This window comes from Lepisma saccharinum, chromosome 17 (genome assembly GCF_977018435.1).
Source record: "Lepisma saccharinum chromosome 17, izLepSacc3.1, whole genome shotgun sequence".
Taxonomy (NCBI): domain Eukaryota; kingdom Metazoa; phylum Arthropoda; class Insecta; order Zygentoma; family Lepismatidae; genus Lepisma; species Lepisma saccharinum.
The window spans coordinates 32,360,662-32,385,560 of NC_139245.1; the positions used below are offsets into that span (position 1 = coordinate 32,360,662).

A 24,899-nucleotide genomic window follows, 5' to 3' on the forward strand; every position below is an offset into this window, starting at 1 on the left:
TTAAATTTGAAGAAATCCGTTTCCAGGATACGGAAAAGTTACCTGAATTTCACACAAACACCTTCCCGATGTTAGACAATACTACAGGAACTTATTACGGTAAGTAGTTTCTTCTGTAGAAATGAAGAAATCTGTCCGAAGGATAGTAAACTAGTACCACTTTCTTTCTGGTAAAAACTCAGAAACCTCAACCAGTTCTCCCCCACATGTGACAGGGCGACAGTGCAAAATAGCTCGAAGCTAAGCCTTAATGTCCAGAACTTCATTAGAATTTAATTAACAGATGCTGGTCTGAATCATATTGCCACTAGACTTATCTATAAAATATGAGAATATCAAATTACAACATTCTTTACTCTATAACATCACTTTGCTTTATATCATCGCAAATTTTATTATTATGGAAGAGGTGGTAATACTGACAATAGCAGAGACCATTAAAGAGGAATTCTCAAGTTGCCTTACCATGAAAATGTTCATAATGTGTAAAGGAAGGGAGGTGGGGGATTTCAAATGGAAGTTTTTGACAAATTTTTGCTAAAGAACATGGACCATACCTGTTCCAGCTCGTGGTCCAATTCCTCTTCCCTCCTCATACGATCTGCTTCCTGTTTGTTTGCCTCATATTCAGTTGGTATCACATAACCAGTCGGGCGCTCCGTAGTGCAGGCTGCACATCCTGGTCTTGTAGGAGCATTGACTAACGTGCATATGGGACAGGTCCAACCTGCAGGTAAAGATTTTTGAAAACCCAAATGGAAAGAGAGTAATGTTATACATTTTCCAACAAGTCCCTCTCACTCAACATCAGAAATATTTTGGTTCCTTCATCACTGCCTCACTATTCTATTAACAGATGTAACCACATTAGGTGTAAAACCTATCTTATCACTAGAGCTGAGATTTTTATGTAATTACGTTTCTTATTCTAGCATATTTAATAACCCATGGTGTAACATTCTGTGAGGGCCAGTGAGTACCTACCGAGGTGAGGTGTGGTGTGGTCAGCATGACGAACCCCGGTTGTTACTGTAGATTTTCTACTCTACACTACTCTTTCGTAGCTCCCTAATTTCCTCATGATGCAGGGGGGCCACCAGTTTCATACACAGGACGAAAGTTGTTACGCTTCCCCCGGGAGATTCGAACTAGCGTTCATTCCATAGTTGGCACCCAAAGCTTGCACCTTAGAGCACACACCCAATGTAAGAGACAGGCACGTATCCAGGAATTCCTTTCGGGGGGGGCTCAACACCATTTTTTTAAGGGGTATAGTAAGAACCTCACAATTGTATGTTCAAGACCAGTGGTGGCAATTGGGTTCCAAAATGATTGGGGGGGGGGGGGTGCGGAGGGCGGTGCAAGGAAAATTTACTTTCTCTTGGCAGACAAGGCTTAACATTAAGAGGCCATAATGTTGAGGCAATAGGGAGCAACTATCCCTTAAATCGTCGCCACTGTAAGGCTGTCATTTTAATGAGAACGTGAAATCGGAACATTTTTTACCACTCGACTCCTCTGTTTCCATGCATTAACATTGTGTGCCGGAACCATCTCGGTATGTGTGTTTGTCCATTTCTTCTCATCTGGCATAAAAACATCTATGGTGTCTTTGAGTGTTTTTACGAAGCTGTTACACATGCACGGGATGGACAATCCACTCGACAACGCGAGATTCAAACTGTGGGTTGCGAACTGGACGCAGACAGTTCTCGAGTATTTCTCTCTGATTCGAGCCTAAACACCACTAACTTGTCTTGTCCTCCCATGTTTGCAGCTCGTATAAAAGCCAAAACCCACCAAATTGTTCAGATTCAGGCCTTAGCACTCACAAGTGTTCAAAAATGCCTGTCACAGCTTCCGCTGTCTTGTCATATATCGGCACGAAACAAAGAAAGTCTACTCGAATACAGGTGGATCACGAAACAATTAATGCACAGTGAAAACCCTTCCGTTCTCAACACATCTAATGTTTCGTTTCCCAGTATGATCAAATGCTTACTCATTTATCTCCAGTGACGTGCCCAAGGGAGGGTTGGTGAGGTCATAACCCCATTTGACCCAGTATTCCTTTTTTTTAAAAAAAAAAGAAAAAGAAAAAGAAAAGAGGAACGTCAAAGACAGGAAAAAAATGGCAAAATCAGGACTGACCACCAAAAATAGTATGCGTAACCCCTCTCCCTTCCGAAAATCCTGGGCACGCCTCTCTTTATCTCGGACACAGTTTTTTTAAAATCAACTCACCAGAAGTTTTTATCATTCCATATTGGAGATTGAAGTAAGATGCGTTCTTCCTGCAGGTTTGGATATGATCCTTTAGGGTGCTGTCGTCTGCCTGCCTTCACGCCTAACCTTAACAAGGCCCTAATTTTCCATCCTTGTGACTTGGATTTTCAAGACTTAGGAAGGTGACTGAAGGGACACGCAATACATATCAATTGGAATGGGCCAATCAACAGCAACGTTCCACACCGTAGCGATACAAAAGGCCGCACAAACCTAATTTCGACTTGTGAAATCCTCAGGCGACACGGTGTGAAATCTCCCTTATTAGGCCACTGTCATTGTCACCTCGAAGTAGTAGCTCTTGTTGACCACAGAAATAAATTATCCTCAACCGGTGGGAATGCTCCTCAGTTTTCTTCTCTCTCCTATATTTTCTGTGCTTATTCACTATACAGGCAACACCTTACGATTTGATATACACAGGACATGTACTATGTAGACATTTTAACGAAAAATCGGTTGAAGTCAAGGATGGCTAGGTGGCTCAGTTGGTAGAGCCCTGATTTGGGTCCTGGTACAGCCTGCAATTTCTGCCTAAAATGTCTACATATGCAACATCTTCCTTTCTCTTCTCGACATTCATAAAATTTTCGGCTGTCTCTTTATGGTAGTTAAGTGTTTGAATGTGTTTCGAACCCAGTAGGCTTAAACAAAAGTTGTTTTTTTTTTTACCATGAAATTCTCGGACTGCATATACGAAATTTAGTTCTGGCAATACTAAATCATCACTCAAAACTTTGATTTTCTGTTGATCTATACAGCTTATTTCTGTTTTAATAAACCACTTTAATACCCGGTACTGCTGAAATATTCACTTTAGAGAGAGAGAGGCCTTTATCTCTTCGGCCTTCGAACCGAGCTAGCACTACTCTGAGGCCCCGGATGTTCTGCTGTCGTCAATGTCTTCATTTTCGAATTACTATATCTTATAAAGCAACCAGAGGACGCTGATTGATATGATCACCAATCGACTGTATGAATTGTCTTACCTCTGAAATCTCATTAACGATTCTTCGTACAGATCAACCGAAAAATTGAATCCGCGTATTTATATCCTCATTATATTCTAGAACGTTCCGCAGATAAAACGATTCGTTAATATTGCCAGTAGTTGAATCCTTCTCTCATTCAAGAACGTACCCTCTCCCGCCTTCCAGAGATTAGAAATTACAACGAATCGCCCTACGTGTGGCGCTACCTTTGTTGTGCAGCTTCCAAATGCTGACAAGTCTCTACATAGTGCTCAAGTGCGCTGCGACAACACCGAAAGCGTAAGAAAACTTTACGTGCAATATTATCAACAACAGGGTTATAGAACATTCTCCGTCTTGCCTCGATAATTTTCTATCTCCTTAAATCATCGTCACATTATTCAAAAAGCCAAAAACCTAATTTTATCTAGTGTAAATTGAAACATTTCCTGAGAGGGGCTCCAGCCACCTCATCACCACCTTGGATACGTGCTATTAACAATAACAGGGGTATAAACATGCTCCGTCTTGCCTCGATAATTATTTCTCTCCTTACATTATTTTCACATTATTCAAGAAGCCAAAAACCTAATTTTATCTAACTTAAACTGAAAAATTTCCTGGGGAGAGGGTCGAGCCCCCTGTGCCCCATCTTGGATATGTGCTATTATTAATAACAGAGTTACGGAACATTCTCCGTCTTGCCTCGATAATTATTTATTTCCTTAAATTATTGTCACATTATTTTATTTCACACCACAAGAAACCAAAAACCTCATTTTATCTAGTGTAAACCTAAAACTTTCGGGGGGGGCTCGAGCCCCCTAAGCCCCCCCTCTGGATACGTGCCTGGTAAGAGACATTCTAGCACATTTACTTGCATAAAAAGCTAAAATCACAACCAATTACACTAACAAGAGGCTCATATTCCTTCTACACATATTTTTTTTATCTACTTATTGGTTATACATATTTGTAGCCATTTTACATAAAAATATAGTTCACTGGATTTTACATTTTGTCACACTATGCATTTGCCTGTATTTTACGTTTTTTCACCTTGGTTCCCTGAAAAAAGTAAAATCAAGTTTACAATGTACATATTCTTCGCTCTTTTCAAATCAAAATTCTGTAGTTCTGTCTAACTTGTGTCACATAAGCTCAAGAATAATAAATGTTATAGAATGTGTATTACAGAAATTGGTAGACTACCAACATAATTTGAAATATGCTTGCCGTATCCAAGAATCAAAATATAATTTCTTTCTTTAAAATGTGATATTTGTGAAATATAAAATATATTAATAACTACTTCCCTGCAGTCATTTGGTGGTTATCAAATAAATCTATTCTAAAAAAAAAGTCCATGGGAATGTATAGTGTTTCCCAAAAGTATTAGGACAACCACATTTTAAACTAGGCAACCCAGTTTACACAAGACATTGGTGGGTTGCGTGTAGAGTTAGGCTCAATTTCAGGGTTGCCCCATGCACAATAGATATTTATGAAATACACGAAAGAAATAAAAAAAAGGTATTATTGTATAAAATTATTAAAAATATCACAATTACAACGCAAATGACAAAATTCTTTCTGAAAGAAAAAAAAGGTTTTCTAGTATTTCAATGATAATGAGTGTACACAAATTAAAAGAGGAAAGGGGAAACGAAGACAGGCGAGGAGATAAGAGGAGTGGAGAAGAGTGGGATGGAGACAAGAGGCGAAAATGGGAGGGAAGCCAATATGAGTTAGAAGCAGAGGAGAAGGAGGGATGAGAAGAAGGAGGAGGAGAGGAGAAGAACAGGAGAGACTGGGGACGAGAGGGAGTTGTAGAAAATATGGTCTTAGTGTGAAGAATTGAGGCATTGATCAAATTATGAACACGAAACATTCAATAACATTTTAAAATGTATTAGAGAATGTATTAGATTGGTCCGAAATGCCTTTTGGATGAGTTCATATCAAGATAAAATCTTCCATGTCAGATTTTCGATTTTACGTGCTATTATACCACTAAAAACATCAATGTAATTTTCAAATTTAGAATAATTATCAAATTTTTTTCCACTTCCCAGTTTGTTTAAATGGAGATTTTATTCTTTCATATTTCCCCCATCGTTACTTCCAACAGAATCATCATTCCATTTCACACAGCGTGTACAACGAACACAATGGGATATGTCTAAAACTTAAGAAAAGTTTCTGCGACCGGAGGGGCTTGAACCTATGACCATCAGGTTGATGATCCTTAGCGGTAACCACTAACCTACAAGCTTTCCTTTACAAACGTATGTAGAAGGATCTATCTATTAACCCTTAGTACGCCCCGCGGTCTGACGAAAGTAAGCCCAGAGGATTTGAGCGGGAAATTTGAATTCGTATACATAATGGAGAAAAATCGTAATAACTCTGGCAGTATGTGACCAATCTACTTCGGATAACTTTTGTTTTGCAGGTAATACATCGGTGCACGCAACCATGTAAAATTTGGATGCCCCAACCGCAGGGGGGTTACGGGCGGGGGCTGCATCCCCCAATTTCAATGAAAAAAACATAAAAATGTGGAGTTTGCCCCCTCTTCTCCAGCTACTTTGGGGAGAAAACCTGAACTTTTGCTTTTTTTTTAAAGAATGGACCTTCCGCAACAGAATGAAACTTGATTCATGTTCGTGGGTGCAATACAATTTGAATAATAAGGCAAAACGTAAAACTCTAGCGAATTTTAGCCAATTTGCATATTACAAGGGCCACTATTTATATTTTGAGACTTGGCAACACTGATTGAAGTTAGGCACGATTTGACGTTTGCATGGAATCGTCTGGCATTATTGACCATAACGTACTTCAAATTCTTGTCAATAGCTTCATTTGTGTTGTTTATGTTGCCTTGGAGATTGTGCGACAACAATAAAATGGAATTAACTCGTGAACATTTTCGTGCGATGCTTTTTTACGATTTTCGACGTGGATTATCAAGACAAGAGTGCATCGATCAACTTACTTCCACATTTGGCGATGAAGCCCCATCCTTTGCCACTGTGAAACGCTGGTATAACGAATTTAATCGTGGGCGCCATTCGCTCACCGACGAGATTCGCGAAGGTCACCCAAAATCAGTTGTTGTTCAAGGAAACATTGATGCTGTGCAAAACATAATACTGCAAGATCGTCATGTGACATACTGTGAGATTGAGGCAACCATAGGCATTAGTTCCACCAGCATATATAAAATATTACATGATCATTTAGCTGTGAGAAAGGTATGTTGACAAAAACTCAAAAAGATGCTCGCGTCAATTGGTGCAAACAAATGCTCAATAAATACAATCGTGGTGCTTCAAAAGACGTATATAAGATTGTAACAGGTGACAAATCATGGATATATGCATATGAGCCGGAACGTAAACAGCAGTCGACTGTATGGGTGTTTCAAGATGAACCCAATCCAACAAAAGTTGTTAGCGCTCGAAGCACATCGAAACAAATGGTCGCCTGTTTTTTCGGGAAAACTGGTCATGTGGCAACTGTGCCTTTAGAGGAACGTAGAACGGTCAACTCTGAATGGTACACAACAATTTGTTTGCCAGAGGTCTTCGGTCAAATACGGAAAACAAACAAACGCCGTCGGATCATTCTTCATCAAGACAATGCCAGCTGTCACACATCTAGTCTAACAACTGACTTTATGAACAGTCAAAAAATCGAATTGATGGGTCATTCGCCGTACAGTCCTGATTTGGCACCCAATACTTCTTCTTGTTCCCGAATGTCAAGAATAAATTGCATGGACAATCGATTTTCGTCGGCGGAAGATGCCGTTGATGCGTTCAAAAACCATATTATGGAGGTGTCTCAAGAAGATTGGAAAAACTTCGAACAAATGCAAAAGTGTATTGACCATAAAGGAGAATACTTCGAAAAACAATAAAGCAGTTTTCAATGCCAAATTCCTGTTTTTTCATTGTTAAGCTCAAAATATAAATAGTGACCCTCGTATTCATAAAATTGTTATAACTGACACTATGGGACCAATCTACTTCGGATAACTTTTGTTTTGCAGGCAGAACATCAGTGCATGCAACCATGTAAAATTTGGATGCCCCAACCGCGGGGGGGGGGGGGGGGGGGGGTATGCGCAAGGGCTGCATCCCCAGAATTTCAATGAAAAAAGCATGAAAATGTGGAGTTTGACCCCTCTACTCCAGCTACTTTGGGGAGAAACCCGGAACTTTTGCTCTTTTTTTATAAAGAATGGACCTTCCGCAACAGAATGAAACTTGATTCACATATTCGGGTGATGTCGAAATAAGACAATTTTGCATAGTATATTCAGGTGATAATATTTGGCAAGTTCATCGGTTTGAGCAGGAGCGACCTGCCTGGCTTACTTGGTTTTATTGCAAACTAATTTAAAAGCCATTTGATTTTATTTGATTAATTATGGGGTTACTATTCCTCTCCAGCTCAACTTAACCCACTTGCACTTTCAGGCGTTTCGGGTATGACACAGGTGACCTAATTTGCATGAGTAAAGAGTTAATAGGGAGGATTTTGGTTGAGTGTAAATATGGATACATGGATGAGATAGTAAGTGAATTGTTCACATCTCAGATAGGTTGCTGTAATCATAGGGGGGTAGTTCAGTTTGTCTCTTGGCGTGTCATAATTGTAAATGTTATCCTGCAAAAAAGTTCAAAATTTTGAGGCAACTCTGTACTTCTCGAGTTACTCACACATGTATTTGAAATTTAACTCTGAATTTCTTTCTTCGTATTAGTATTTCTGAGCCTGTAGATATTTTATTTGTAATTTTATAACAGCGCTACGTGGGGTTACGTGAACATCTATGACTCTCATTACAGCCCGTGCTGTACCACTCTGAACACCGTCACTTTAATTATAACCACCTGGTATAAGAATTTAAAAGAAATATGAAAGAGCGGAACAACTGTTGTTCCGCCTTAAAAATTGTGGTTCTTCGAGGAAGAAAAATAAGGAGGATTTAATCCAGCACCTTAACACACTGTTCCATGAGTCTCTCTTGACTAACATGGTCAAATGTGATGTGATTTTAAGAATACAATTTTCCGCCTGTTGACGTATAACATTTCGCATATTTTGCAGTTTGCAAACTGTGTAATTATTTCGCGTTTTAACTTTTCGCAACAGCAAATACATTTCATAAGACTGTTCTAGACACGATACTTTCGTCAGTACAAAAGCATTTCATCAGTTGAAGTATCACAGGAAGAGACCATCGTCTTGCAGTGTTGAAGCTTTTAGATAATTTCCTTTAATAAGGTCTAATCACAAAAATAAGTTTGAAGAAATAAATCGCATTTTCACAAGAGCTACCAATATTCTCGTTTCTTCTTTTCATCACCGAAAAATTTTCTCGAATATACCTGTTATACTATAAGAAAGCAATTCATAATTATATCCAACGACATTTACAATATTGACGCGACAGAATTCTTAATACTTAAGAATTGTTGTTCCAACGGAAGGTAATGGCATGGTGTAGTGGTTAGAGCTCTCGACTGGGCTGCTAGCGATTCCAGGTTCAATCCTCCTTAGGAGGTATTCTTTATTTTTTTAATCCTCCTTTTATTAAACAACTAACTAACTCTCTAGCCTTCTTAAACCCGAAGGTTCATGGCTGCAGCAACACAGGCCTTCCATCTGTCCCTATCTTGAGCACGATCTCTATATACTTCCTACAGGTCTCTTACCATCAGGTTTCCCAACAAGAATCCTGTAAACTCCTCTTTCCTCTCCCATTCGTGCCACATGGCCTGCCCACCTAAGTCGTCTTGATTTAATTATTCTAATAATATCTGGACATGAATACAAATTATGTAACCTTCTCCACTCACCTGTCTCCTCATCCCTTTTAGGTCCAAAGATTTTCCTAAGGATCTTATTTTCAAATACTCTCAATTTATGTTCCTCTTTCAATGTAAGGGACCAAGTTTCGCATCCATATAATACTACAGGCAAAATTACTGTTTTGTATATTTTAACTTTTAGTTTCTTAGATATTAAACGAGAAGACAAAAGTTTATGAAGAGAGAAGTAACATGAATTTCCTGAATTAAGCCTACTTTTTATTTCCTCTTTAATATAATTTTCACTTGTTAGTATTACTCCTAAGTATTTGAATTTGGAAACTGGTTCAAACGAGTTGTTATCAATAATTAGATTTTGATTATTACCTAACACTTGGTTTCGGCCTGTAAGCATATATTTAGTTTTCTCTTTGTTAACTTCCAAACCTATCTCTTTAGCAGTTTTGAAAAATATTTTAGCATTATTCTTAATTGTATTTATATTATCCCCTAATAAGTCTACATCATCTGCATATGATATATTTTATTAAACAAGAGCATCGTAACATTATTTGTGACAGCAGTGTAAAGTGGCCACATTGTGCAGCATCCGGAATTTACTCAAAAAATAAACAAATAAATGAATTGTCACACGTTCAAAGGGATATTTTCACATAGAAAATAAAGGTTACAAGATCGTGAATTATTATACTCTAACAATAATTGTATATGGATTCAAAGACATTGACAAAAATTAATAAAAGGATCATCAACCTGATGGTCATAGGTTCAAACCCCTCCAGTCGCAGAAACTTTTAAGTTTTTGACATATCCCATTGTGTTCGTTGTCCATGCTGTGTGAAATGGAATGATGATTCTGTTGGAAGTAACGATGGGGAAATATGAAAGAATAAAATCTCCATTTAAACGAACTGAGAAGTGGAGAAAAATTTGATAATTCTTCTAAATTTGAAAATTACATTGATGTTTTAGTGGTATAATTGCATGTAAAATCGAAAATCTGACAAGGAAGATTTTATCTTGATATGAACTCATCCAAAAGGCATTTCTAATACATTCTCTAATACATTTTAAAATATTATTGAATGTTTCATGTTGATAATTTGATCAATGCATCAATTCTTCACGCTGAGACCATATTTTCTGCAACCACATATTCTCTCCTCTCATCCCCAGTCTCTTCTGTTCTTCTCCTCTCCTTCTCATCCCTCCTTCTTCTCTGCTTCTAACTGATATTGCCTCCCCTCCCATTTTCGCCTCTTGTCTCCATCCCACTCTTCTCCAGTCCTCTTATCTCCTTGCCAGTCTTCGATTTCAGACTCCACTGCACTCTTCTCTTCGTTCTATTTTTCTCTCTTATATTCTACTCTCCACTACACTCCCCTCTTCTAGTCTCCTCCTCTCCTCTCCAAACTCTTCTTCCATTCTCCTCTCATCTCGTTTTCCTACTCTCTTCTCTTTGCTCCATTTTCCTCATCTCTCCTTGCATCTTTTTCCTTTCTTCTGACTACTTCTCCTATCCTCATTCTTTTATTCCCTCCTCTACTTTTTCTCTTCTCCTCTCTGTTTCTCTTTTGTCCTCTCCCTTGTCCCCTTTCGTTTCCCCTCTCCTCTTTTAATTTGTGTTGACTCATCGGCAAACAAATACTAGAAAAAGTTTTTTTTCTTTCAGATAGAATTTTGTCATTTGCGGTATAATAGTGATATTTTTAATAATTTTATACAATAATATTTGTTTTTATTTCTTTTGTGTATTTCATAAATATCTATTGTGCATGTGGTAACCTTAAAATTGAGCCTAACTCTACACGCAACCCACCAACGTCTTGTGTAAACTGGGTTGCCTAGTTTAAAATGTCACTGTTCTAAGACTTTTGAGATACACTGTACAATAGATAGGCTACTTATTTGCACACACATACTTAACTGTCGACTAATTTGGACTGGACCTACAGTTTAAAGTGGGATTCGAACCACCATGTACCTCCACTGGGTATCGAAGCCAGGATCTTTTGATTACAAGCTGACAACGCTATGAATGTTATTACAGTTTAATATTTAAAATCCATGCTCTACCTATCCAATATATATATAGCCCCAATCCCACCACTCACTCACTGACATAAATGTTCTCCATGAACCAAAAGGCCCAGAAAATTCAAAAATCTCTCAATCGGCCCTTCCTTAAGGGTGAAAATGCCCTTTTCTCACGTCCTTAGCAACCGTTGCCACGGAAATTTTTTGCAGCACACATTGTTTCCTTCAATTCTTAATTGTCTAGCTACATTATATTTCTCACAGATCAATAGCACACAGATGAATGAACTCATGACTTTGAAAAGGTGCCTGAAACAAGGGTGACATCTACATAATAAGAAGTTTCAGCCCAGATACAATTACGTATATATTGTTATACTCATTGCGAAAATATCTACATCGTGCTTGTTTTAACTAAATGTTTAGGGGGTATAATGACATGCAATTCCTTAGAGCTTGCCGTGCCTGTTGTTGTCCATGGAAACGGACGTTGCTAGGGAACTTAAAGAAAGTTTATTTTCACCCCGGAAACTACTGTAAGGGAATTATGCTAGACTTTTCGAATTTCAAAATACGAGCATCAGAATTTATTACAGAGGCAAGGTAGGAATTTGAGGGGAATGACGGAAAACAGTTATTATCCAATTACGTTCAAAAATGTGAAAATAACAAAATACGTAAATATTGCATTTTCAATTTAGTCGCTATTCAATTCGTTTATGCAAAACATCCAACTACTTATCTTGAAACGGTTATCACTTACTCAGTTCATTATTAAGAAAATAGACAATAATAGTTTGAATATTTGTACCTTATTAGAGCCCATACACACATAAAGTTACTTTCTAAACTTTTCAAATTAGCGAACTTGTACACATGTTCCCCATCATCCAATACAACATGCAGACATTTTCAAAGTCATTAAGATCATTGAGGAACCCCATCTAAAACATGATTGTGATCACAACGTGGCCGAAGGTCACGCATGCGAGTGTACAAGACGTGGCCAAAGGCCACGTCGACGACAGTACGCGAGTCATCTATATAAATATAAGATGTTTCTCATAACTATGCATATTGGTTTGAAATTGAGACTCGCTGATATTGGTATGTATTAACATTAGCTGATACAATAGAGAATAATGATTTGAAATGAGTAATTCTGCCAGCAAATTACTTCATGTACATAGGATTTCTATGAAGTAAGCAAATGTCAAACTAAGACTTTAGAGGAATCAAAATTTTTGTGCCAAAATCTTTGTAGAGGAAACATATTTTGTGGTTGGTACAATAATCTGGCTACCTCACAACTAAATTCAAGAATGTTTCAAAGCAAATCCTGGTAGATTTATATGGCTCAATTAAACTATAATACTTTTATTCTTATATACAATAAGTACTCTGAACAGGTTTCGATTATTCAAGTATTGGCAATGATTTGAAGTTTCTAGGTAGTTTCAAATGTAAGTGTAAACTCACCTAAAACCAGTGTACCCGTCTTATTCGGTTTCTCCACAGTCTCTGTTGCACTGTCATTAACAGCCTGTTCTCCTGATGTACCAGCTTCGGCCTGATCAACTAACACATCTGCCACAGCAACGCCCATACTGGCGAGGGCACTGCTTATCAGAACATGGCCGTTTTCTGGGCTGGCAGGTGGACTGGTTTCCCTGTAAATATAGTTTACAGAACAAGTCCTTATAAACTCATTTTGAAACTATTTAAATTGCAGGAAAAATTATTACTCTCATAAACATTGAATTCTCACATTCTTATGCTTACACTAAATCACTATCCTTGAATATTTCCCCAAGAAATCAACTGACTGCATATAGAATGAGATAACTTGTAAGGACCAAACTTGCCATGGAAAGAAACCCAGTATTACTTTGAATCGGTTTCTTTTACTTTACTTTTATGCCACTTTTGGCTAATCACGAAAATGAGAATTGAATTTGAACCCAGGACAACACAATAATACCTGTGCCTTTCATCAAACACTAAGTTTTTTTCTGAATAAGTGTACCTTGCTCAACCTCACAAAGACATACTTTACATTCCACGTAGTTAATCCATCCACAGACAGAACTGTACTTATAAGCACGGCACAACACAGGTAGTAAATTTTGTCTTGCAAGTCATACATTTAATTGCATTTTATCAATATGTAACGAGGTCTCATGTCAATAATGAAAGGTAATATCAAATCCCTTGTGTCTAGATATCATGATAACGGTTTTTTATGTATATGCAAGTATGGCACTTTAAATGTTCTGTATTTGACAAATTAACTTGTTTAGAAATATATCTAAATGCTTATGTAAGGGAAAATACATTATCATATTTCAGTTTGGAAATTTTAATGATTACAAACTTGCATTCTGTGCCATGGTAATAAACATATATGGCTAATTAGAAAAATGCAGGCTTGATCTGGACTTGAACACATGTCTCTGGGATACCGTGCCATTTCTGAAATTGCATGACAAATTATAAATATATATGGCTACTGTTCAGAATGTATCATGTTTACACTGTGAGCTAGTACAATCTTGCGCCACTTATCAGACTCACCCATTTTTACCATGAGAATACCAGCTGAAAGTCAATGACACGAGTTTTTTTTTTTAAGTACGCGTGTGTTTGCGTGTGCGCACTCGTTCAGATGCTTGCTACCAGTGGCATGCTCAAGGGGGGTTGGTGGGGGTTATAACACCCCCACTCCTTGGCGCAGTATTCCTAAAAAAAAATATGTAAAAGACAGAAAAAAGATGGCAAAATGAGGACTGACTACCAAAAAAGTATACGTAACTCTCCCCTTTCGAAAATCCTGGGCATGCCACAGGTAACAGTTAAGTGAATAAATGCATTAAAAAAATACAGGATGAATCTAGGTTTCAAGAACTGGAACAATAATAATTTATCACTCACCCATTTCTTTGAAATACAAACCTTGATACATCCTGGGATAGTTCTGATTCTGTGTCCTCACAGAAGCTATAATGGTCCTCTTCAAAGTTGTAATACCAGCCTCCACCTTTTGCTGGGGATGGAGGCCCCTCCATTTTTTCCGGTTCTTCTGGAATTGTGCCTCCAATTGCCACATCTCCCTCAGGAATTTCAGTTTCCTGGTCAGGATCTGGAAGACAATTAAAAGTCATAGTATACCTAACAAATGTTGAATTAGTTTGAAAACAAGCAATCAAGTAGCACTTACTAGAAATAACATGGTGTAAGGATGGTCTAAACTTAGAAATTAGGTTTACATAATCTCAGATCTGCCAAGGATGCAAATTTAAACAAACAAAAAGGTTCAAGTGTATTAGCAATACTTACATCTGAATGGGAGATGTCACCATCACAAAGAAAAATCATGTCAAAAAGTGTACTGCATTTGTAAAGTTCTGTATATCCACACTTTTTGTGTCATTCAATTAATATCCAAGAACTACCACCTTTATTAACACAGGTTGTAGTATCAAGGACAGACTATATGGAAATTTGCCTACACAATACTTTCACTGCACCACACCATGCCAAAACATGATTAATGAAAGGTTTTTGTGCTAATGTAACTTTTTTTAAAAGTATTGCATCTCCTTTTTAACTCCCACTTCTACATAACATCTTTGTTTACCACATAAAGAAAGCCATTGTGCAAAGATATAGCAATTAAATGTTGCTAAAAATCCAAATTAAAAGAGCATTACAAGGCTATTTTCAAACTCAATATGCAAAACATTGTTGCATTTGATGTTCATATTTTCCATAGTAGAGATGGACTGATGACAATTATTAACAAATTAATACTTATATAAAATCTACTGATATGATCCAATATAAAATTACAAGCTATTTATAGAAATAGCAGATTGGCAAAATTACTGGCAGTTTTACTGATGCAGCTATATCAACAGATACCATATTATATACAAAATACTAACTTCTAGTTTTGTGAATATTTATACAACATAATCTAGAAAAGATACATTGTTAACATTATTAAGATGTTACGTTTTGTAAAACAGAAATCTTACTTTCTCAAGAACTGTATATACTACGACATACCTGGTGCAACAAGATATAAAAATATCGGGCACCCATTTGCATTTACATTATGTACTTCAAGAGTCTTGGTGTCATCTGATGCCAACTGTTTACCAAGAATCCACCTCTGCACGCCAACAGGGATTTCAAACTCCTGCTCTACCTTCTCTTTCAGTTCACCAACAGTCATGGTAGGAATAATCTGAAGAGGTATTGGTCCCTGGTGAGACACTTTGTCTTCAACATACATTTCCACCCTGGTAAAGCAAAGCAATATACCATTAAGAATTTATCTCTGTCATTTAAGGTAACTGACTTACAAAATATTATATAGGGTGAGGCAAAGTTTAGCATGACTGAAATGTAATAGTTTGACGCTCCCAGATGCATAAGACATCTGCTAGTGTAGTGGCTTTGATTTGGTAGATGGTGTCTGTGATCCTTTCCTTGAGGTGGTCCTGGCTCTTAATACTCTTAATGTACATAATGATCTTTACATGTCCCTAGCAGTAAAAAAAGCAGGGTTGTTTAGTCCGGCGAACATGGTGGCCGTTCACCTATGAAACTTGACTTTTGCCTCATCCTGTATATTCAAAAATAACAAAACATAAGACCTAACACTATGCCAGGTATTCATTTTAATTTATTACTGCTTATTTGCCTTACCTGTCAAGGTGCACAAATGTAAAAGGAACCCAACACACTAAAAAATAGAACTGTAAAAATTCTAGCATTTTGCTGGCATTGTCAAGGATAAAATAGGAATAAAACAGGTAAGGGCAGTGGAAAGAGCAGGTGTATACAGAATTTCTTCCTATTATCTTTGCTTTTTTATTTACCTCAATTTTTATCCTTGGCAATGTCGGTGGGAAGCTGGCGAAAGGTAAGAATTTTTTCCAGGTTTATTTTTAAGTGTGCTGTGTTTCTTCTTGTGTTTATGCTCTTTTGGCAGGCAAGACAAATACATTATGTTCACTACATGGTGTTAGATAGATTGATAGATTTGGTTAATTTTACTTCGCTTTGATGACACTTTTGGCTAATTGCCAAGATGACGATGAAAGGGCACTCGCAAAGAACAACCATGCCCAGCCTGGGATTAAAACTTGGGGTACCTGGTTGTAGCGTATTTTCTGAATGCAAAAATTTGCATAACAATACGTTACAAATTCTTGCTTTGCATCAACACGGAAGCACGCTGCAGATGCTCTGCGAAGTATTGAGGTAGTTACACTTTCCTCTGCTAAAGTCGTTTTCACGTTCAGAAGACACAACGGTGCTTATGGAGAAACCGCACAGTGTTGCTAATACAGCGCTAGCTCATGTCGCCGGGAAATGATGACCTTCCTTCACAATGAAGGTGTTACATATTTTGTATATATAATGATAATTATATGTAATTATTAATATTAATATTATACTGTAAACGTTACAGTTACCCTTTTTACTATGATCCATTGTGATCACTACACACGCGAGTGTAATGCACGAATATGACATTTCAGAAATGACTTAAAAAAGTAAAAATCACCGAGAACTCACACAACTGAAAACACTTTTTCGAGAGAGGGAAAAAGTCTAAACAGACCAAAGCAGATCTAAGTAAGGGGAACCTGGCACATGGGTTAGATTCAAGTTGCAACCCAAACAAACAAATGAGTTATGGCCCACGTGAACTGATAAGACCTGAATGACTCAAGCAAGGCATGTCATATTTCTATCTTGAAACCCCATATTTTGTCACGTGTTGGAAAGCCTTTCAAAGGTTAATATGGTGTCTATGAATTGATGTGTACGTTGGAAACTGAAAGGTGATCTTCATTTCAGTATTAATGTCGACAGTAATGTAAACAAAAACAATGTGTTTGCGACAGCACTAATGTTGCTCACAAGAGCAGCATTGGAAATAATTGTCAATTATTAAATTTAAGTAATTTCAATTCTATTATAACAAACTACATGAAGTTCATATTTTTACTGAATGGAAATAAAATAACAACTCGAAAACTTGGTGGTGATTAGCCGGAATGCTGCGGTGAGTCAGCTCAAGATGGCCAGACAACGTCTCCTTACTTCGTGCACGGTTCGGGTTAAAAAGAAACTCCAAATGCATGGAAGTAATATTTCTGGGAAACTTTGAGTGGTTATAAAAAATAATTTCATTATTTTCTCCACAACTTTGTCGCTGGAAGTTTTTACTTGGAATTACAGAACAAAAAATGGCCAGCGACGACATTTTCTACTGCATGAATATAAAAAATCTCCACATACTTTATTTGAATATTTTTTAATGCAAATATGCTTTAAAGTATTGATAAATTCTGAGTACCACCGTCACCTATGACAATTAAAAAACAGTGTCAATTTTTTTAATAATGAATGCTTCAATTTTACGGCATGTTTCAACATTAGGAATGAAAACAATGTAAAAATTGTGTTTTCACAGAAAATTTGCATTTTTAATTTATCTAAAATTATGTAAGCAAGTTACCAGTTTATGTAAGCTAAATTTGTAAATCCAGAAATTTCACAACAGCGCGCTCGTATTTCCCATAAGAAAAGCATTGCCCATAAGAGCCCATTGTGTCTTCTGAACGTGAAAACGACTATAGAGGGAAACACTAGCTTTCTCTATGCTGTTCTCCTCGGCTTACATGACATTCTCTTCGCTGCGAGTTCACTGGAGATATGGCAATGTTTTTTTAACTTTTGCTTCTGACTTAAGGTGCGTAGCGAATCGACATGCAGCAGTGAAATAGGTGTCTGGCGTGACATGTACTTTTCCACGTAGCAATATTGCGAGAAGTTTTGTTTGCTTTCGCATCAATGTGCCTCCTTATGGATTCAGGAAAGTTTCGTGTTGATGATACAAGGTCTGCCCATAAAGAAACAGAAACATAAAAAAAAAGAACCAAACCAAATAAAAAGGTAGCGTATTCTGGCAACACTGCAAAGAGCTATATCGAAACATCCCGCCAGAGCATGTTTCAACCTGTTACAGGCAGTCGGTATTGGGGCAAGCATGTGTCAGATACAAGTCGTGTGTAGGTGGCGTACAAAATACGTGCACCAAGATGGAACAACGTTACAACATAAAGTTTTGTTACAAATTGGGTAAATTGTTTACCGAAACATTACAGATGATACGGGCAGTGTATGGTGATGCAGCATTATCAAGAAGAACCCAGGTCTATGAGTGGTACAATCGTTTCAAAGGTGGACGTGAAAGTGTCAAGGATGAACCAAGATCAGGATGAAATCGAAGACAAAGGTGCTGCTGATCACATTTTTTGATTTCCAAGGACTGATCCAACATGAATTTGTCCCTGAAAACAAAACAATCAATCAGTGGTATTACAAGGAAGTGCTTGGTCGACTGAAACAGGATGAAGCAGGTTAGGAAGGACCTCTGTGATTCTGGCACATGATAATGCTTGGCCTCATACCGCATTGTCTGTACAACAATACCTTGCCAAGCATTCAGTGACAGTGATCAATCACCCTCCATATTCTCCGGACTTATCGCCTGCTGATTTCTCCTCTTTCCCAAGCTTAAGATGGCAATGAAAGGATGAAGATTTGACGACATCACAGACTTTAAATTAAATGTTATGTGTATTTTGCGAACACTTATTGTCAATGACTATCAACAGTGTTTCCAAGACCTGTACAAATGCTGGTCAAAGTGTACTGCCTCCTCTGGTGATTATTTTGAAGGTGATAAAGTCATTGAAGGTAATTACTTGTTTTCTTTCCTAAAAAAAAAAGTTAGCTTTTTTTATGGGTGGACCTTGTATAAGAATGTACATGTAAAAGGGTTATTTATGAAATGTGTTTTACTTGTAATAACTTATAAAGAATGAAAGAGGAACCTGGAGAACAGAGATGAAGACAAGATGTAAATGCCTGATATGAAATTTGTTGCAAGCATAGTGGGAGGAAAAATGTAAACCAAGAAATGAAGATCACACTGCAGAGTAAAACACTATGAATATATAAAAGAGTGAACACACAAATAAATGTCTGAATTAAGATTAAATGCAAACACACAAATATTAAATAGCCACGGTAGCTCAGTCGTTAGGGTGTCTGACTACCATGAAGAGACCCGTGTACCCGTATTCAATACGTGCATACTAGTATCAATATATAAATATATCATCTTCTACATTTATTATTATTATCGAACATTCAGCACGTCTCCAAATCTCCGTCAGTTTCAGAGAAGCCAAGCAAAGGTCATTTGCCTTGCCCACAAAAGGCAACGGCTATATTTAGGCTCTCTCTCCCAGAAGCCCCTTTGTCTCCCCAACGTGAAATATTTCCATTCTTCCCTGCAACCAACACCCTCCTCCACGCCAGCCAATAGAAAGTGGACATGGACAAAAACCCCTAACCCATCGGTGAATTTTGGCGGTTCAGGTGCGTCTATAAGCTAGACAGAGGACATCGGTGTTGAGAATGCAAGTGAGGAATCGGTGTTGACAATTCAAGTGACAAGTGTGTGTCTAGAACTTGTGCTGGAGAATCTGTTGTCGAGAAGCTGCGATAGAAGTGTTGAGGATTTGCCTTAACAAGTCTTTGTCGAGAGGTTGCGCCGAGAGTCCGTGTAAAAATGGTTATACTAAACATCCTGTGTCTAGAAGCCAGTGTCCGTCAATGCTGAGAGCATAGCATTTAACCCTTGATTTACGATGAACAGGATAGTTTTCGTCACAAGATAAACTATTATATATGTAACTGGTCAGTGTACAGAAGACAGATGTGAACTGTGACGTGTGCTTCCGCGGCCTGACATATACGTAGGAATCGTCACCGGAGGGCAGTGTGATTGACACCACGGACAGTTGGGAGAACCAGGTTGTGTAACGGCAGACAATGGAGACATCAATACACAGCGCCAGGACATCGGTGTAAGTGTGACCGGAATTGAAAGTAAGGTGTGGACTTGCAGTTCTCATATCATGTAGAGATTCTTAACATAATACATATTCACATATCACAGTCCATTAATCAAATTGCCATAATTTCATATGCAACCCATCCTTTTCCCCCATTTCAATAGTATTTTTCTATTTGTTTATGTGCACCGTGCAGGTACAGCCGGGCATCGAACCCTGGATGGCTTGGTCCCCAACCGCCTATTGTTCGGCTTCAACCAAGCGGCCCAGGGGGGAAAGAGCTAGCCTGTACGGCCACATAAAATGGCGCCCATTAGTAAGGCATTTGAACCCAAGTTTGGCTTCAAAAGTACCCACTTTTCATGAAATTTCACATTTTTTCACTTCAAACTAATTTCAATTTATGACACAAACTTACATCCATATTTGTTTTCATTGACATCATTTCCACCATTTGAAGAGCAACATCGACGCATTTATATTTTAAATTGCTTGTGTGCATGTGTTTCCATTATCAGTAGTTTCGTAGATGTAGTTTGTTTCTTGCATGTGGTGTAGTAGTCGCTTGCATGTACCGTTAGGATGTTCGCGAGTGCTTCGCTTCAAAAATTTTCGAATTGTGTTAAAGTGCTACGATCGGCGAGTATAAAAGTTGCAACGAGTTGTCAACAGTGAAAAAAGAATTCTCTCAATTTGAACTTTAGTGCATTTTGGCATATTGTTTATGGTGCTTACTCGCTCACAATCAAAATTAAAAATGGCAGGCGGAGAAAACGACGTCGAGAAGAGTGGCGAGACCAACACGTCGACGGAACATCCAGAAGCGATGAATATGCAGCAGATGATGGCCCAAATAATGACCAGCATGAGAACCGTGACGCAAGAGATAGCCCAGGAACTACGGGAACATATCCACCAAGAAATCAGCAATGTCCAATCAATGCATGAGCAATCAATAGGTGCCCTTTACACCTACATCAGCGAAGAAAATCAGAAACTAAGGGACTCGATGACGAGAGATGGCGAACGAGCAAGGGCTGAGATGCAGAAGATTTGTGAGGATAATCGCAACAAACTTGCTGAGAGATTCCAATCTGACCTCAACAGAATCGATGTCGAAATATCAGCGTGTGGCCAAAACCAACAACAGATGGAAGCTTCAATTGCATCTAATCGGCAAGACCTGACGCAATTAAGAGCCGAATTGGATTCCACTCGGAGCGCTACGCAGGATACGATCAAGGGACTTCTGGATTCGATTGAAGATGTTCGCAAGGACGTAGATGTGTTGCGCAATAGCATTTGCCATGAAGCACGCGATTCCGAGAGATCAACTCGCCACCCTTTGATCAGTGAGCAACAACAACAACGAGTCGTGACGTCCAGTGAATCGAACGTCAGCCAGTCGCTCTTCGATCAGACGCATAACCGACCCACTGTGATGTCACATTCGGTGAAGGTTCACGCTCTGTTCAAGCCTAACTTCGACAGATCTGAAGGTCCACTGAACCTCTCAACGTATTTCCAAGAACTGGAAGATTATTTGATGCTCAGCAATGTTCCTCCAGAGTTGCAAGTTTGCATCGCCCGGAACACCTTGACGGGAAGAGCAAAGCAGGCGTATGAGATGCGAGCGGATGACATACGGGACCTTTCTACTTTCAAGGCGGCCCTGGAAGAAGAGTACAGAGACGATAACACTATGTCTGCTCTGAAATTGTCGCTGTATACAAACAAATACGACAACGCCTCAAGAATGACGTTTGCTGAACATGCAGCAAGGCAGGTGAAAATAAATCGAGCACTGAGAACTCCATTGTCGGAAAGCGAACTTATCAAAGCCATTAGTAAACAGTTCAATCCAGGAATTCAGAGGACACTGATTGCACATGGCGCCTCCACGCTTTCCGAACTAATGAACATTTTAAAAGAACTGTCAAATGTGAGTTCCGACAGGCCGAGTGCACCCCGCAGGGAATACCCCCAGGAGAGAAGACAGCACGTCGCTCATCAGAATGCAATGGCATTGAACGGCCCTGGCAATACTAACAGGGAGAGAGAACCGAATGACCGACGCCGGGACTCGAACCGAGGATGCTGGAACAACCAGCCGCCGAGGTTCCAGAGAAGCCAGCGGGACGGAGCCGATTGGCGGCGCAGCAAACAAGAAAGCAACAGGGACTTGAACCCACGTAATACCAATCACCCAGATTTAAACTAGATACGCCTTCAGGTGACGGGGAGAGACCTGCAGGCGAAGTTGCGAACTTTCATGGAACCACGAGTGAATTCCCCATTTATACAGCAGCTCAGATTTTGAGTCAAGAACCAGTTTGTAGTACTACTAACTCAGAGGGCGTGAAGAGGAGACCTTTGCATATTTCTGATAGCCCGAGGCCGATGACACGTCAAAGCAATGCTTCAGATGAAGAGACTAGGGTGAAAGTACCGTTCGTCGGAAGTGAAAGTGAGCCCTCCAATGTTTTATTATCTAGCACAAAGTTTAATTCTAACGCTGATAGATCAGCTGATGGCAACACTGCCCCACGATTGTGCAGAAATGAAATGAGCGCTCAAAACCAGTCTCTAGCATCCATTGACGTCACTGATAATGGGACCACCCTCAAGAATGAAGGGATGCGTTACCTCCTGCAAATCGAAGCATGCGTAGGAAAGCAAGTCATCCATTGTCTCGTAGATACAGGCGCCACCTGTGCGGGAATTAATGCAGATCTTTTAAACCAGCTGATAAGAAATGACCCCTCTTTGCCTTCGTTCAGAGTAACCAACGTCGTTGTGAGAGGAGCGACGAACGCAAAAGATGTCAAAATTCAAGAACAAGCTTTATTGACTCTTGAAATAAATGGAGCAAAATTATGTTGTCCTGCTCTGGTCGTACCTGGATTAAGGCACGATTTGATTTTAGGGTGTGACACATGGCTTGATTACAAGGCCAGGTTAGATTTCGAAACAAAAACAATGCACCTCAACGTCGATAACCAAAGCGTTAGCGTACCGTTCATTTTGAATGAGAATGCACTCAGCAACATATGTCACATGTTGGTCGACACAGTTGACGAAATGAATGAAATTACCGTGAGCCATCATGAGAAAGCATACAATTACTTGAGAAGTGTGAATGCGAATGTGGCGGGAAAAAGGGTTCTCAAAGCTAACTTGAAAGGTGCATACACAGAAGAGGATATCGCGACTCACGTACGAGGACTGCGCACGACGAGCAGCGGCTGCGTCAGGTGAGTCGAGAAAGTGCTGGGAGAGGAAGTGCTCCAGTTTGTGGTTCCGTATGTTGATGATATCCTGTGCGCTGATGAAACGTACGAAGGCCTGTTGAACAAGCTAGATATAATCTTCGCTAGATTACTCGTCGGAGGCTTTCACGTGAAACTGCGAAAGTGCACGATAGGCAAGCAGGAAGTTTCTTTCTTAGGCTTCATTCTGACGTCACGTGGCATCATGCCCCAGCCAGAGAAAGTAGATTCGATAGCCAAGATGCCGGCTCCTCGCAACGCGAAACAACTGCGGAGATTCCTAGGATGTTGTTGTTTTTACAGGACATTTTCACCAAGACTGGCAACCCTGAGTGCAACGCTGACGCAGCTACTCAAGAAAAATGCACGTTTCGTGTGGACGCAGGAGTGCCAGGAAGCGTACCAGCAAATAAAGTCAGATTTCCTTAAGTACGTGATGCTGCAGCATCCCTTACAAGGAAAGACCTTCTACATTGTGGCGGATGATGCGAAGGCCGGTATCGGTGCTGCCATCTTTCAACATGATGAGGAAAGAAATCCGAGGGTGATTTCATTCGCCTCAAGAACGCTAAACCGTGCAGAGTGAGCATACAGCACATGCGAGAGAGAGCTACTTGCAGTTGTCTTCGCAGTGAGGAAATTTCGAAACTTCGTTTTCAACACTAGATTTATAATTCAATCAGATCACAAGCCACTCTCCTACATGTTGCGATGCAGGATAAGGAACCAGTGGATTGAAAAGTGGTTAATGGAACTTCAGGGCTACGACTTTGTCATCGAGTATGTACCTGGAAAGCTAAATGTGACCGCTGATCTCCTCAGCCGCGCACCGCTGAATCCAGACACAAGTAAGGTGGCGATGGAAGATGATCTCCAGGAAGACAATGCAGAAATAATGGCACTACTAAAGCTCGCCATTGAGAAACAAGTCATTCCCACGCTGAAAGACCTGGGTGCCCATCAAAGAGCCAATGACAAGCTAAGAAGTGTCATTCAAAGATTAGAAGGTGGTGTGGTCAACACCACTGGTTCGCCGACCGAGAGGAGAGTTAAGGCACTCTACAAGCTGGAGAATGGACTGCTCTACAAACGAACACGTGCCGAAAGTAATGACTGGCGACTTCGCTTACCGACGCAACTGCAAGACGACTTGGTCCGATATTATCACACGAGTTATGCTCACTTTGGAGTGGACAAAACGTTGGCTGCCGTCGCGGAACTGTTTACATGGCCGAACCTGAACAGGAGCGTTAGAAGAGTGCTCGCGGGATGCAAGATATGTCAAAAGGTGAAGGCACCGAACAAACGATACGGTGGGCCCATGCAGTCTGTCATCCCGAAAGCATGCGGGGACCTACTCAGCCTCGACACGGTTGGTCCATTGCCTCGAAGCAGAGGTGGAGTTCAGTATATTGTTGTCATGTATGACTGTTATAGTAAATACGCTGCGGCATATGCTGTGAAAAGAGCAACTACCGACACGATTCTGAGATGTCTACTGCAGGATTACGTCACGAAGGTGCAGCAAGTTAGAGCGGT

General features: G+C 39.4%; 1 protein-coding gene across 1 annotated transcript in view; it reads right to left on the reverse strand.

The window, feature by feature from the left end:
• The window catches only part of LOC146001666 (uncharacterized), a 147,159-nt gene that overhangs the window by 29,703 nt on the left and 92,557 nt on the right, over positions 1-24,899 (reverse strand). The window contains exons 7-10 of the mRNA XM_083139283.1: positions 15,212-15,447; positions 14,096-14,282; positions 12,623-12,813; positions 558-727 (exon numbers count right to left, since the gene is read on the reverse strand). Coding sequence (XP_082995409.1) covers positions 558-727; positions 12,623-12,813; positions 14,096-14,282; positions 15,212-15,447 — 784 coding nt within the window. The remainder of the gene's footprint in view (positions 1-557; positions 728-12,622; positions 12,814-14,095; positions 14,283-15,211; positions 15,448-24,899) is intronic.